General features: G+C 30.8%; 1 protein-coding gene across 1 annotated transcript; it reads right to left on the reverse strand.

Annotated features, from left to right (window-relative positions):
• Positions 1-7,588: 7,588 nt before the first annotated feature.
• K444DRAFT_499792 (uncharacterized protein) lies at positions 7,589-8,764 on the reverse strand (the record flags this gene model as incomplete). The annotated part of the gene is made up of 3 exons (XM_024873332.1): positions 7,589-7,892; positions 8,001-8,348; positions 8,424-8,764. Coding segments are annotated over 3 exons (993 nt in total), but the record flags the coding sequence as incomplete, so codon positions are not given.
• Between the last annotated feature and the right edge of the window lie 7,565 nt (positions 8,765-16,329).

The raw sequence follows: 16,329 nt of genomic DNA on the forward strand, positions 1-16,329 counted from the left end.
ACCTATTTTAATACTATTAAGAATACTAAGCTAGTATATTAGAATAAGTTCTTAGAGAATAAAGATTCCTAGTCGATTTTTAAAGCTATGAAATATACTAAAAATACTATATATTAATCTATTTCTAGTATCTTAGATAATAGTTTAAATAAGCTAAAATTGACTTTCCAAGAAAAGTATAATATCTTTAGAACTATACTTTTCCTACTTCCTCTTATTATAGTACCTATTAGTCTAATAGACTATAGGCCTAGCTTAAAGTAGGACTGGCCTATTTTATCTAAAATAGAACTAGAATAAGCCTATATCTCTAAGATAAAAGGGAAAACCCCTGGACCAGACTTAGTTACTTAAGAGATTATAGTCTATATTTATAGAGCTTCTCTAGATATCTTTTATAGGCTATATTCCTTATTTATTAATAAGAGATACTATCCTAAAGTCTGGAAATAAGCTATTGGCTTTATTCTAAAGAAATTAGGGAAACCAAACTATTTCCTACCCAAAGTATATTAAGTTATTTCTTTATTTAATTACTTAGGGGAGATTTCTGAGAGAATACTAGCTAGGCAACTTAGCTATTTAGCCGAAACTAGTAATCTACTATACTATTCCTAAATAGGAGATAAGCTCTATAAGTTAGCTATTAATACTATTTTACTATTATAAAATGAAATAGAATTAAATAAGTCCTATAAGCTAAAAACTAGTACTCTCTTCCTAGATATTAAAGGCGCCTTTAATTATATATCTAAGAATAGGCTATTATAGATTATAATTAGTTTATTACTACCTACTAGCCTTATTCTCTGGGTATTATTATTTCTAAATAACCGAGTATTATAACTAGCTTTTAATAATAATATAAAAGCATTTAGGTCTATACTTACTAGTATTCTATAAGATAGCCCTATATCTTCTATATTATTTCTTATCTATATCCGAAACTTATTTAAGTCAGTAAATATTAAATTCAGATCCTATTTAGATAATATATCTCTTACTACTACTTCTAAAAGTCTTAAAAAGAATATAAAGACCCTAGAATAGGAAGTAAAGAATATAGTTAACTTAGGGAAAAAGAATACTATTAGCTTTAATATAGATAAAATAGAGCTTATTTATTTTAATAATTTCAAAAATAAGCCTAGTTCAAAACTACCTAATAGGGAACTAGTTTCCCCTAGTAAAGTAGTTAAATGACTAGAGATCTATTTTAATAAAAATCTCAGATTTAAGAAATATATAGCTTATAGGATATAAAAACTTATAAATATATTATATAGCTTATTTTCTTTTATAATTAGATAGCTATATTTAGCCTATATTACTAGTATAATAGACTATAGTTCTATATTATAGTAGAAGACTAAAAGTAAAGCTCAAATTTGGCCTTTATAAGTAATTTAAAACCTAGCCCTAAGGAAAACCCTAGGAGTATTTAAAACTGCTTCTATTATTTCTATAGAAGTCGAATTAGCTTTGGTTTCACCTATTATAAGGCTAAACTATAATTAATATTAATATACCTTTTATATTCTTAAACTAAGTCTAAAATACCCTATTAGACTAGAGTTTAAGAAGTTCTTCTAAAGATCTAGAGATTTAGAAATAATAGAATCTAATATAGACTCTATTTATAATCTAAATACTAATCTAAAGCGAGATTACTTAGCTAAAAAGTCTTAAATAGAAACTATAGTAGATTCTATTAGTAATCTAGTAGACTCTAGAAATCTAGAGACTATAAGACACTTCTATTTTACTCCCTGAAATAGAGAAGTGCCTTATAAAATTACTATATTAAAAGAGCTAAAGAAAGAAACTACTATATTATATAATTTTTACCTAAAGACTTTATATAATAGTAGCTTTATACTATCTATATATATAAATAAATCTCAAACTAAAAAAGAAATCGGAGTAGGCCTAGGGCTCGTGGTTTATAGTTACGAAACTTCTTATATTCCGGTTATAGCTAAATATAGAGAAAGCCAGAATATAGAAGCTAGTACTATAGTTTATAACAGAGAACTAGAAGGCATTACTAGGGCTATTAAATATACTAGTAGTAAAGTAAAGAGAGAAGAGCTTTTTAATATTTATATAGATAACCAAGCTAGTTTACTGAGACTAAAAACTTCTTCTAATAAGCCCGGTCAAAGTTAATAGATTAGAGCTATACTAGCTACTAAGGCCCTTAAAGCTAAAGGAGCTAATATAGAACTAATCTGGGTTCCAGGATATACGGATATAATAGGAAATAAAGAAGCAGATATACTAGCTAAGCTAGGTACTACTTCTCCTATATTAGAACCCGAATTAGTAAAAACTTCTTTTGCTTTTCTAGGAGTTGAAATTAATAAAGTTAAGAAACTAGAGTATAGACTACTTTTAGAATCTTATATTAAACCGAAAACCTAGCTAGAATTATATAGTAATATATATTTATAGAAAGTATATAGAAAAATAAACCTATTTATAGAAATACTTAGGCCTATAGCTAGTATATTTTTCTAGCTAAAGCTAGGCTACGGATATTTAAAGTCCTATTTATATAGGCTAAAAATAGTATCTAATAATAAATGCAAATATAGTAAAACTAAGAATATAAAGTATCTTTTTCTATATTATATATTATATAGGGAGAAACGTTTTAGACTATTTAGTCTATTTAAAGGAAGCCTGGAAGCTAGTACTTTTAATCTATAATTACTATTATATACGGAAATTGGGATATTAAATATACTAGTATTCTTAAAAGAAACTAGTATATATATAAGAAAATGGCATATTAAGCGAAGTATAGAAGTAAAGGAAGTAGAAATAGGGAAGGAAATAGGAGAGGAAATAGGGGAGGAAATAGGAGAGGAAATAGGGAAGGAAATAGGAGAAGGGGAATAGGAGAAAAGGGGAATAGGAAATAAAAAAGTATTTGTAATTTATACTTATTTTCTTTATTTCCTTAAGTTTTTATTCTAGGGATATATCCCTAACTATTTATTATACCTATATTGGATTTTGGGCCTATATATTAGCTACTGAGACACATGCTAGCTAGCTAGCCGTATTATATAGTTCTAAACTAATAAAGTATATTAAAAAAAATAAAAAAAATAAAAAAAAATTTAATTAATATTACTAATCTGGATAGTAAAGAATACAGATTTACCTCCTCCCTACTTATTTCTCTATTTATATTCCCTCTTAACTCTCCTATCTCCTGATCTAATCCCTTATTTTTTTTTTTTTTTTTTCCTTTTAACGTGCTTTATTAGTCTAGAACTATGTAGCACGGCTAGCTAGCTAGCGTGTGTCTCCGTGGTTTATATACAGGCCCAATTTCCAATATAGGTGTAATAAATAGTTGGGGACGTACCCCTAGAACAGTAATAGTAAGGAAATAAAGAAAATGAGTATAAATCGCGATTCCTCCCCTATCCCCTATTCCCACTCTCCTATTTCCACATCCCCTATTTCCACCCCTATTTCCACCCCTATTTCCTCCCCTATTTCCTCCCCTATTTCCACCCCTATTTCCTCCCCTATTTCCTCCCCTATTTCTACCCCTATTTCCACTTCTTCCACTTCCACGCTTCGGTCCATATGCCATTTTCTTATACATATACTAGTCTCTTTTAAGAATACTAGTGTGTTTGGTATACCAATCTCCGTATGTAATAGAACTCGTAGGTTAAAAGCACTAGCCTCCAAGCTACCCTTGAATAGACTAAATAGTCTAATTCGTTCCTCCTTATATAGCTCGCAATATAAAAGGAGGTGCTTTGCATTCTCAGTCTTGCCACATTTGCATTTGTTATTAGACGCTATTTTTAGCCTATGTAAATAGGATTTTATATATCCGTGGCCTAGCTTTAATTAGAAGAAGGCACTAGCTAGTAGCCTTAGAGTTCCTAAAGGTAGCTGTATTTTCTTGGATACTTTCCACGGATATATATTGCTATACGATTCTAGCTGGGTCTTTGGTTTAGTATAAGATTCTAAAAGTACTCTATACTCTTGTTTCTTAACTTTATTGATTTGGACCCCTAGGAAAGCAAAGGAGGTTTTTACTGATTCAGGTTCTAATATAGGAGAAGTAGTGCCTATTTTAGCTAGCACGTCTGCTTCTTCGTTCCCAATTATATCTGTGTGGCCTGGGACCCAGATTAGTTCTATACTAGCTCCTTTAGCTATAAGGGCTTTAGTAGCTAGTATAGCTCTAATCTGTTGACTTTGTCCCGGCTTATCAGAAGGAGTCTTTAATCTTAGTAAACCAGCTTGGTTATCTGTATAGATATTATAGAGCTCCCCTCTCTTTGCTTTACTACTAGCGTATTCAATAGCTCTAGTGACGCCTTCTAGTTCTCTATTATAGACTATAGCACTAGCTCCTATATTCTGGCTTTCTCTATGTTTAGCTACGACCGGAATATAAGGAGTTTCGTGACTATAGACAACGAGTCCTAGGCCTATTCCAATTCCTTTCTGAGTTTGAGATCCATTTATATATATAGATAAAACGGAGCTATTATTATATAAAGTCTTTAAATAGAGGTTATGTAATATAGTAGTCTCTTCCTTAGACTGTCTTGATATAGTGATTTTATAAGGTACTTCTCTGTTCCAGGGAGCAAAGTAAAAGTGTCTTATAGTCTCTAAGTCCTTAGGGACTATAAGTTCCTTAATAGAATCGACTATAATTTCAATTTGGGACATTTTAGCCGTATGATCTCGAACTAGATCTATATTTAGACTATAAATAGAGTCTATATCAGAGTCTACTGATTCTAATTACTTAGATCTTTGGAAGGACTTCTCAAACTCTAGTCTAATAGGGTGATTTAGACTTAATTTAAGGATACGGAGGGCATATCGACGACGACTATGGTTTAGCCTTATAATAGGTGGAAGTAAAGCTAATTCGACCTCTATAGGAATAATAGGAGCTGATTTAAATACTCCTAAGGTTTTCCTTAGGGCTAGGTTCTGGATAGCTTGTAAAGGCCTAATTTGAGCTTTATTTTCAGTCTTTCACCATAGTAAGGAACCATAGTCTATTACACTAGTAATACAGGCTAAATATAGCTGTCTAATTACAAATGGAGATAAACCACGTGATATGTTCGTAAGTCTCTGAACCCTATAAAAGGCTTGTTTTGCTTTAGAAGTCCTATAGGCTATATGTTCCTTAAAACTGAGCTTCTCGTTATAGTATATTCCTAGCCATTTAACTACCTTACTAGGGAGAACTATAGCTCCGTTAGGTAGTTTTAAGCTAGGCTTATTTTTGGAATTATTAAAGTAAATAAGCTCAGTTTTATCTATATCAAAGCTAATAGCGTTCTTATTCCCTAGCTCAAATATATCCTTTGCTTCTCTTTCTAAAGTCTTTATATTTTGTTTAAGACTTTTAGAAGCAGTAGTAAGGGTTATATCGTCTAAATAGGACTTAAAACTGACATTTGCTAATCTAAATAGATCTCTGATATAGATTAGGAATAGTATAGGTGATATAGGACTACCTTGTGGAATGCCAGTAAGTATAGACTTAAATGCTTCAATACTATTATCAAAGGCTAGTCTTAATACCCGGTCGTCTAGGAACGACGATACCCAGAGAATAAGGCTAGTAGGTAGTAATAAACTAATCATGATCTGTAATAGCCTATTCTTGGATACGTGATCGAAGGCACTTTTGACATCTAGGAAGAGAGTGCTAGTTTTCAGCTTATAGGACTTATTAGTCTCTACTTCATTCTGTAGTAATAAAGCAGTGTCAATAGCTGACTTATGTAGCCTACCTCCCATTTGGGAGGGGTATAATAGGTTACTAGTCTCGGCTAAATAACTAAGTCTCTTAGCTAATATTCTCTCAGAAACCTTCCCTAAGCAATTAAGTAAGGAAATAACTCGATATGCTTTAGGTAGGGAATAGTTTGGTTTTCCTGATTTCTTTAGAATAAAGCCAGTAGCTTGTTTCCAGACTTTAGGGTAGTACCCCTTATTAATAAATAAGGAATATAGCCTATAAAAAATGTCTGGAGCAGCTCTATAGGCGTGAACTATAATCTCTTGAGTAACTAAGTCTGGTCCTGGGGTTTTCCCCTTTATCTTAGAAGTGCATGCTTGTTCTAGCTCTATTCTGGATAGAATAGGCCAGTTCTACTTTAAACTAGGCCTATAGTTTATTAGGCTAATAGGCTCAGTATTAGGGGGTAGTAGGAAAAGCTCGGCTCTAAAGATATCACACTTCTCTTAGAAAGTCGACTTTAAATTGCTATTACTACTATTACTACTATTACTGCTATTTCCACTATTACCACTTAAGATACTAGGGATCGGTTCATATAAGGTATCTTTAGTGTACTTCATAGCTTTAAAGATCGACTGGGAGTCTTCATTCTCTAAGAACTTATTCCAATGCGCTAGCTTAGCGCCTTTAATAGCAATAAAGTAGGTATTCTTTGCATTTTAGAGTTCTTGTTTATAGAGAGTATACCCTGAGGCTTTAGACTTACGGCTATAGTATAGCATTGATTTACGTAAAGTCTTTAAGTCCTCATTCCACCAGGGTTTAGAATATGGACTAATAGTAGATTTTGGAATACTATTACTAGCCGCATCCACTATTCTATTAGTAAAGTCTTTAGCTAATAGATCTAGTTCATGGTTTCCAGGTATACTAGTAAGTGGAAAGGGCATATTATTAAGGCTACTAATAAGGTAGCTTGTAAATTTAGCCCAGTCCGCTTTCCTAGTATTAAATCTGACTGGATTAGAACTAGAGCTATAAGTCGACTTACTAATAGTAAATAGTACCCCAAAGTGATCAGAACCTAAGTCTGGTAGCACTTGCCAGTCTTTGATCTTAGTTACTATTCCACTAGTAGCAAAACTTAAGTCTAATACAGAAGGAGTGGACATATTAGGCCTATAGAAGGTACCTTCCCCTATTTTATTTAATAGCCTTAGAGAATGGCTCTCTATATAGCTAATTAAATAAATTACATGACTGCTTTGAGGCCTTAGGGGATCCCACCAAGGATAATATGTATTAAAATCGCCTAGTAATAAAGAGCTATCAAAGAGAGTAGTAGGTAAAATGTCCTCTCTTAATATAGTCAATATACTATTAGAGTCTTCTGGGTGAATTGCATTATAGAAATTAATTAGCTGCATTTTTAGTGCACCTAGACTTAAGTCTATAATTAGGCAATCTGGATCACTTGGTGAGTTTTGAGCTAGGCTAGCCTGTAATTCACGGGCTACGTAAATTAAGGTTCTAGGTCTCAAGGTACCGTAATTCGGGAGTATTTAATAATAGCTCGAGTATATAATAGAACGATATTTCCGATTATTACTATCCCTTGCTATTACCCATGGTTCCTGGATTACTAGGACTTTAATATCCAATTCTATAGCTATTTGCAAGACGTTTTCAGTAGTAGTTCTATTACGATTCATATTAAATTATAGTACTTTAATGTAGTTACTCATTAATAGTAATAGTAGGAATCATAGTAGCTTTAATAGCTAAGTACACTTCACATAGCTTGGAATTAGCTAAATATGTAGTACTTAAGTAATTAGAGCATTTGGTGATCACGTGGGGGCACTTTTTACCCTTCTTTTTACAGATAGAGCAAAAATGGTTCTCAGTCACATGACTTTCCCCACATAGTAAACACTTAGGTTCTCTTTTGCAAATAGAATCTAAGTGCCCGTACCCTGCGCACCTAGTGCACTGTGCAGTGCTAGAGATAGTATGATATTTTACTACCTTAGCAGAGATTCCGGCTATAAGGAGTCTATTTTTAATAGCTCTATTAGCTTGGATCTCGGTAGGGAATGCCACTACTACTGAACCGGCTCGCTGGAGGCCTGAGTCTCTCTTTTCCTTAGAAGTGGCCCAATAAGGCTGGCCAATAGGCTCTAGTCCTTTATTAAAGGTCTTGATTTCTTCTAGGACTAAGTCCATTCCTTCGGGTGTATCGAACTCACGAATAGGTATACCGTGGATAATAACTTTATACCATGGTTCCCCTTTTTGTATGCTTTTAACTAAGGGAAGCACCCCCTTTATAATCTCAATATTTTGAACCAGAAAGTCAGAGTTGAACTCAGGGGTAGTATTTACTATAATATTACCCTTTGAGGAAAGAGAGACTATAGAGATTACTAGTCCCTTGATTCCCTTAGAGCGGAAAGCAGTATTGAGCGAATTGCGGGTAGAAATAGCTGAAAAGGAAGTAGCCTGCTCTATATGAGCTAGTAGGAAGGTGCATTTCCTAGAGAGGGCTGTGTTTTTAGCATCACGTGTGCTATATAAGCTAGTGTCACGAGCACTAGTCGTATTAGTGCCACGAGTACTACCGCTACTAGTAAGTGTACTAGTGCCATTTCCTCCCTGATTTTTGGACTTAGTATGTGATACTAAAGTCCAGTTCTTTGCTGAGTTTGTAGGTTCTTGACTAGCCACACTAGCCCAAGTAGGCTTAGCTTGTGTAGCTTGTGTAGGCTTCGTGGGGGTAGTTTTTGCTTGTGTTCTTGCTTGAATTTCGATCCGTTTAGTGGCATTTTCGAGGTTCGCTACTTGAGAGGCTAGTAAAGTACTAGTATGGCGGATACGGCCGAATTCTGTGTATTCCCTGAAGATTTCTACTAGATCTAGTAGTCGAGATTGCTGGTCATGTGACGTAGTGATACTAATAGCTTTGACTATTAAGCTTCGGGCTTCGCGGATCAGTAGTTTAGCTTCGTTCGAAGCTTGGTTCTGATATTGGTAGTAGTTTCCGTGGTTTTGGTATTCCTTATCAATATCGCTATCAATATCGCTCGAGCTAGGGCCACGCTTTAGCCCGTTTAGTGTGCGGCTCTGGCGATTCGCACTAGCCTGATTAAGCTGAGAAAAAGGGGCTGCGAGTTCGTCTGAGGATATGGGGTTCGTAGTTAAATCGAAGGCGAACTGGGAACCCGGGGGGAATCGAGGTAATGGGGGGCTAGTGGGTAGCTCTAGCTCCGAGCTAGGGCTCTCAGGGAGTTCTCCGAGGTCCTGGGGGTCGATATTAGGGGGGCTGGAGCCCGGGGGATCCGGGGGGGCCATTTAGCCGGCTCTAGTTCTACTTATAGTAGGTTCTAGAGCTTGGGGCTAAGTGGATTAGGTATACTGAGTGAGTTCTATAGGTAGGTGAAGTGTGTATCTGAAAGTAAGGGGGGTAAAAAAACCGAAAATAAATTGTATGTGATCTAATCCCTTAGATTCCTCTAATATTGCCTGTATATATAATTAGCTAAGAGAGTTCTTCTTTATCCGGTAAGCTTATTTAGATACGAGTATTATAGGATTAATAGGAATATTAGTAAAGATTATAGGATCTTTAGCCTATATATAATTGAATTCAGCTTGCTTCTTAGCTACTTTATTATAAAGTAATTGGTATTTAATTCGAATGGCTTTAAGCTCGCTTTCTATAGGTTTATTTTAGAGATTACGAATTAGTATTAGGAGCTCGGAAGGAATAATTATATTAGTTCCAAGAACTTGCTTCTTTACTTATACCTCCAGATTTTTTATTCTCTTCTTCCTCTCTCTCTTTGCCGCTCGTATAATAATTCCTATTCTTTTAAGAGCTTCCTTTTTAGCTAATTTAGCCTTTATAAGCTGTCTTTTGGCCTTCTTTAGCTCTTCCTCTACTATATTCCTTATTTTAATCTTCTTCTTTTCTAGAGTATTAGATATATTTAACTACCTCCCTCTTTAGAAACTAAGCCATATATTTAGCTTAGTCTTATAATATTTAACCTATACCTTGCAAGTATTCTGGGCATCTAGCTCTTATAAACTTCCAAGCATTAGGTGGTTCTTGGTAGCCTTAATTATAACTAAATACTCTTTATAAGAGAAGAAGCTTAAAATATCCAAAATCTTATTATTGAGATTATCGAGCTATAGAACATATTCGTTATATAAAGAAGGAGGTTTTAGAAGAGTAGGTAATTAGTATTTATAAACAGGAGCAGGAGCAGAAGCAGGTATAATAAATTATATATTTTCTATATCTAATTTAGTTTCTAATTTAGATCCAAACTCCAGAAATTAAAAACTAGTATCTTTCTTTTTCTTTTTACTATACTTCTTAAGCTTTCTCTATACTACTTTGAAACTAATAGGCCAAATTCCAGTATTCTAAAAGGTATATTTAATTATATAAATAGTAAATATCTTCTTTCTTATTTTAGGAAAATTACGAAAAAAGTACTAGATATTATATTCCGGCTTATATAAGCGAATCGCATTTATAATATTAACCTATTAGTAGTATTTCTATTTCCTAAAAATACTAATATTATATAGTTAAAGTAAGTAGATTTAGTAAGAGAGGAATTAGATAATTTGTATTTTATTAAATATAGCTTTTAAGATAAAATTATTTGCTTAGTAGCAAATTACTTTATTAATTAAGAGAATATACTATTCCTTATTAGGACTGCAATTATTATACTTAATAAAATAATCTAACCAAACCATATAGATACCCTTGTTTATATATCTTATAGGAGAGACTATAATAATCTTATAGCCGGTTATATTTTTATAGAACCAAGAAACTATAATTATAACTTTAGGAATAATTATTACTAGAGGAATTACTTTACTATCTATAAATATATACTTAATTATTATAAGAGACATGCGATTTTCTGGTATTCCTATATATATCTCCTTAATTCTAATTAGAATAACTACTTCCTCTCCTATAAATATACAAATTCGTATTTCTTTCTTATCTATATTATATATCCGATCCCTATAGCATATTCTAGTTTCCTTTAATACCGGATAATATTTAGTTTCAAACTAGTCGCATAGGCTCTATTTAGTATAGAGATTAATATAGTGGCTCGTAATAGGCTTTATCTTAATTATATAGAGTTCTGAAGTATTCTTTAGCTATTAAGAGAACTACTTCCAAGATAGAGCCATTTTATTATCCTCCGTTTATATCCATATTATATAGTTATATATTATTTGCTTTATAGCTCCCTTCCCTTTATTAATCGCATGTAATACCGTATACTGAATTAATGCCTTGTATTAATTAGGATAGAGGATCTTATTTTATTTCCCCTTTTATATTCTTACTATCCCTATCTTTTTCCTCTCTCTCTACTATGCTTTCCTTACTATATCTTCATTTCATATATAATACACACGTACTATAGTTACAGGAGTCTCTTCTGGATTAGCCTTAAGGAACTAAATAGCCTTATAGAGCTTATTCTTCTCTGGTATATTACAGAGAAGTATATTCTTGGGGAGGTTACTTAGGCGAGCCATTACTATCGAATTTAATAGATTTTCAGGGTAATTTGGGCTGGTAGTAATTAAATTAATTGATTTTTACTATAGGTATTCTATATAAATTAGAAATTTTTGCGATTAGTACGGGATACTTCGCTTTCCCGGGACACATTGCTTTCCCCGACTAAAGGGTAGGGCCCCTTTAGCGCGACGTTAAGTCCGACTATTAACGGCTTTTATAAAGCTCGGAGACGAGCTTATTCCGAAGGGAGGGGGTAATGTTACGATTTAGCTTTTGATCTTGTTAGCTAATATGGTTAGCTAATATGATTGCCCATATCCCGTTGCCTCCTAGACGCACGTGACGCGGCCGCCTCGCTAGGGAAGTAGGCTTGGAATGCACTGGAGATATTTAGAAGGCTAAGCCCCTTCGGGACTAGCGTACTGTGGGGTATATATACTTTCTTGCAGCCTCCTGTATTCTAGTTTTCTCTTCCTTAGCTTTGAATCGTCTTTATAAGAGACCTTCTACCTTACTTTCCAAGCCCTGAATACCATACCCGTAATACTTATAATATTATTATAATAAAATATTATTATTATATTATAATAATAATATTATAATAGGTATATGTAATGGCGTATGGACAGGTATTAGATGTCGTGGATCTAGTTTCCTATTTTGGGTATAGCTTGCGATCGGAATTATATAGATCGCATAGGATTTCCTAATTAAGTAAAGGGCTTTATATGCCTGGCTAAGTACTAGGGAATATATAGGGAGATGCTCCTAGCTTTGGAAAGGGCATTAATTAGTCTCTTATTAGAATTAATTCTTGGAATTAGTTATACTTACAAGCGTTATTTCGTAGCTTACTTACCTTAACTACTTATATATTACCCTGCTATTACATACCTTATATTCTAATTAATCTAACCTTTAGGGAGTAGTTTATTATGAGGTAATCAAGCCATTAATAAACAAAACCACTAATAGCTAGAATATTAACTAGAAGAAGTACCTCTATTATTACTAGAGTAATCTAGTCGAATATCCAGGGGAGCGCCTAGTCAGCTACTCTAGCTACTGCCTAATCAGGAAAAGGGAGTAGAACTTAGATATCCCTAGAACTAGCTAGTAGGATAATAATAATAGAGAAGCTGGCGGCGGCTCGTTATTATATTACTAAGTTAGAAGTAGAGATATAATAGAGGGAGGATCTAGAGAATTTAGAAGCTTAGATTTATTATCTTAAGAATATTTAGATATCTATTATAGAACCTATTATATTACTAGTAGTATATTTAGTTTATAGGGCTTTAAAAACCCGAGAATTACTAACTTATAAGGGGAAAAGTATTAAGGAAGCCTAGAACTTCTTTTACTAGGCAAAGCTAAAATAGTATAAAGATAGCGGGATTACTTAGGCTATAGATATAGTAAAGATTATATATTATACTTCTTGCTTTAAGGATATAGCCAGGAATATCTGGAAGTATAGGAAATAATTAGTAGGTATTAATACTATAGATTAGGAAATCTTTATTAAGTTTATAAAGAATTCTATCTTGGATCCGGAGAATTATAGTAATAATACCCTTACTAAGTTTAAGAATATAAAATAGTAGCCAGGTTAGAGTATTTAAAGCTTTATATCTTACTTAAATAGCCTATTAGATAACTTGGGATATACGGATTTACTATAAGAGCAGAATAACTTATTTAGTAGCTTAAGGCAAGAGATTCGGGACAAGATTAATTACTAAGGAAATACTTTATAAGAAAGAAAGAAGCTTATTTCTATAGTTATAAGGATTAAGAATAACTTAAACTAGTCTACTTAACGGGAATATAATAATAAGCTAATAAGTTAATAAAAGAAAGGAAATTAGAGAAAAAAGAAAAAAGATAATAAAGAGAAATAAAAAAGAAGTATATTCCTATTATAAGGTTTATATAACCAGGGTAGCAAAAGTATAGTAATGGAATCTAATATAGTATTTGTATTAGAATCTATAAAACTAGATATAACTTGCTTTACTTACTAGAAGAAGAATTACTATATTACTACTTGCCTAAATTAGAGAAAACTAACTTACTATAACTATAATAAGTCTAGCTATAAGGCATATAAGTACCTAGAACTAAAGAAGCCGGGAAACGGGTATATCCTATAATAGTTATACTTATTTATATTATAGAAAGTAAGGCCCCTAAAACGAGAATAGTAATTAAGATTACTATTAAGATAAGGAAAGATAAGTAAAAGATTAGAATATTAGTTAACTCGGGTATAAAGGCTAATTATATAAAGAGGAGATTAGCTTTAAATATAAGTATTCTATTAATATTAAGAGTAACTTCCTTATTCTTATTAGAAAAAAGAAGAATTCATTTATATAGAGATTATATTCTTGGGATTATTATTAAGAATATACTAGGAAATAGAAGAAAGACTAATATATACTTTATATTATATGATTTTAATCTAAATTATATTAATATAATACTTGGATTCCTATAGCTTTACTAGATTAATTCCCTAATTTCTTTTAGAGAAGTAATATAGAAATACTAGATTTAATTATAAAAGATTAAAGTTCTAAATACTAGAAAGTTTATTAAAATAATAAAGTATAAGATATATATTTTTCTATTAATTACCTATCCTATAATAGATAGCTAAAGAATTACTACTATTATTATAAATAAAATAGTTATATTTCCTAGAAAGTATTAAAATCTTCTCCGAGTATTCTTTATAAAGGCTATAGGTATATTATCCAACTATTATATAATAAAGTATTATATAGATCTAGAACCAGGATCCTAACTATTATATAATCCTATATATACTTTATTAGAAAAAGAGCTTAAAGTCCTTTGGGAATATCTTAATACTAGCTTAGAAAAGAAATAGATCCGTTATTTTACTAGCCTAGCTAGTACCTTAATTATATTTATTCTAAAGAAAGAAGGTGGCCTATATCTATATATTAATTACCGGAATCTAAATAGAATTACTATTAAGAACTAAATACTATTACTACTTATTAGTAAAATAATAAATAGGCTTTATAAAGTAAAGATATATATAAAGCTAGACTTAAAAAATACTTACTATTAGTTATAAATACGGGAAGGTAATAAGTAAAAAATAGTATTCCGAATATACTATAAATATTTTAAATACTATATTATATTTTTTAAACTATCTAATACTCCGGTAATATTCCAGATATATATTAATTATATACTAGTAGGCCTTATAAATATTATTTATATAATTTATCTAGATAATATTTTAATTTATTTAGAGAACCCAGAATAGTATATAATAATAGTCTAATATATATTCGAGTAGTTATAATAATACTAGCTCTTTATAAACTTAGTAAAATATAAGTTTAATATAGAAAGAATAAAGTTTCTGGAATTTGTAATTAGCCCAGATAATATAGAAATAAAGATTAGCCGAGTTATAGCTATTAGAGAATAGCCGGCCTTAAAGAATAATATTCGAGAAGTTTAAGTATTCCTGGATTTTACTAACTTTTACTAAAGGTTTATTTATAAATACTCTAGAGTAATAAAAGAATTAACTAATTTACTAAAAACTAGTAAAAAACCACTATATTAGTTTAGCTAGATAAATAAGGCAGATAAGGCTTTTAGGGAGCTATAAATTATATTTATAATAGTACTAATTCTTTATTATTTTAATCTAGTCTTAAAGATTTATATAGAAATAAATACTTTAGGATTTATAATTATAGATATAATTTCCTAGCTTTTTAATAAGAAAGCAAAAGCCAGATAATACCCTATTATTTTCTATTTAAAAAAGATAATTATAATTAAAAGTAAATATAAGATATATAACTCTAAACTTTTAGCTATTATTCTAGTATTTCGTATTTAGTAATATTATCTAGTATATATCTAATATACTATTATTATTAAGACAAATTATAATAACTTAAAATACTTTATAACTAAAAGAAAACTAAATAATTAATAGATAAAATAAGTAAAGAAGCTAGCTGCCTTTGACTTTGTTTTAGAATACTAGCCGAGATATAGTAATTCCGCTAATAGGCTATTAAGGAGGCTAGACTTTATAGTAAGTATAAATAAAAATACTTTACTATTTATATTTTATAATAAGCTATAGAATATAGAATAGAGAATCCTATAGGTAATAGTAATAGAATACTATATTATTCCTATAATACTATAATATAAGGCCCAGGAAAGAAGAAATAAGTACTTTTTAATTAGTAAAATATTAAGGAATTCCGAAAAAGAAGTTTATTTTAGTAATAAAATAGTACTAGAAATACTATTACTTGAGCCTATTACTAGTATAGCTAGTTATAAATAGTATATATTACAAATTTTAGTTATATAAATAGCTAGGTCCAAAATAGTATATAAAAAAAATAAAGAAATATTACTTAAACTACTATTATAGTACTAAAGGCTTAATCTATTAGTATAATACTAGTAATATAAATAGTTCTTAAAAGAAACCTTTACTAAAGCTATTAAGACTTAGAAACTTAATATATCTGGGTTATTAAGATATCGGGATACTATCTATATACTAAATAAGCTAGCTCTCAAAAAAGAATTACTATAAGCTAACTATAATAATTCTACTAGTAAGTATTTTAGTACTAGTAAAATACTAGAGATTCTCTAGAAAAAGTACTTCTAGTAAAATATAAAAAAGAATATAAAAAACTATATTAGAATTTGTTTTATATATTAATAAACTAAGGTAAAAAGATATCTGCTATATAATATACTCAGTTTATTTTCCCTCCTCTTTAAGCTATAATAAGAAATTACTATAGACTTTATTATAGGGCTACCTCTTTCTAGGTTTTATAATAAAGTATATAATTCTATATTTATTATTATTAATAAATATACGAAAATAGTATAATATATTTCAATTACTAAGAAGGTTTTAGCTCTTGAGCTAGTAAAGCTATTTATATACTATATTATTAAAGAC

Source organism: Hyaloscypha bicolor (assembly GCF_002865645.1).
Source record: "Hyaloscypha bicolor E unplaced genomic scaffold K444scaffold_16, whole genome shotgun sequence".
NCBI lineage: Eukaryota > Fungi > Ascomycota > Leotiomycetes > Helotiales > Hyaloscyphaceae > Hyaloscypha > Hyaloscypha bicolor.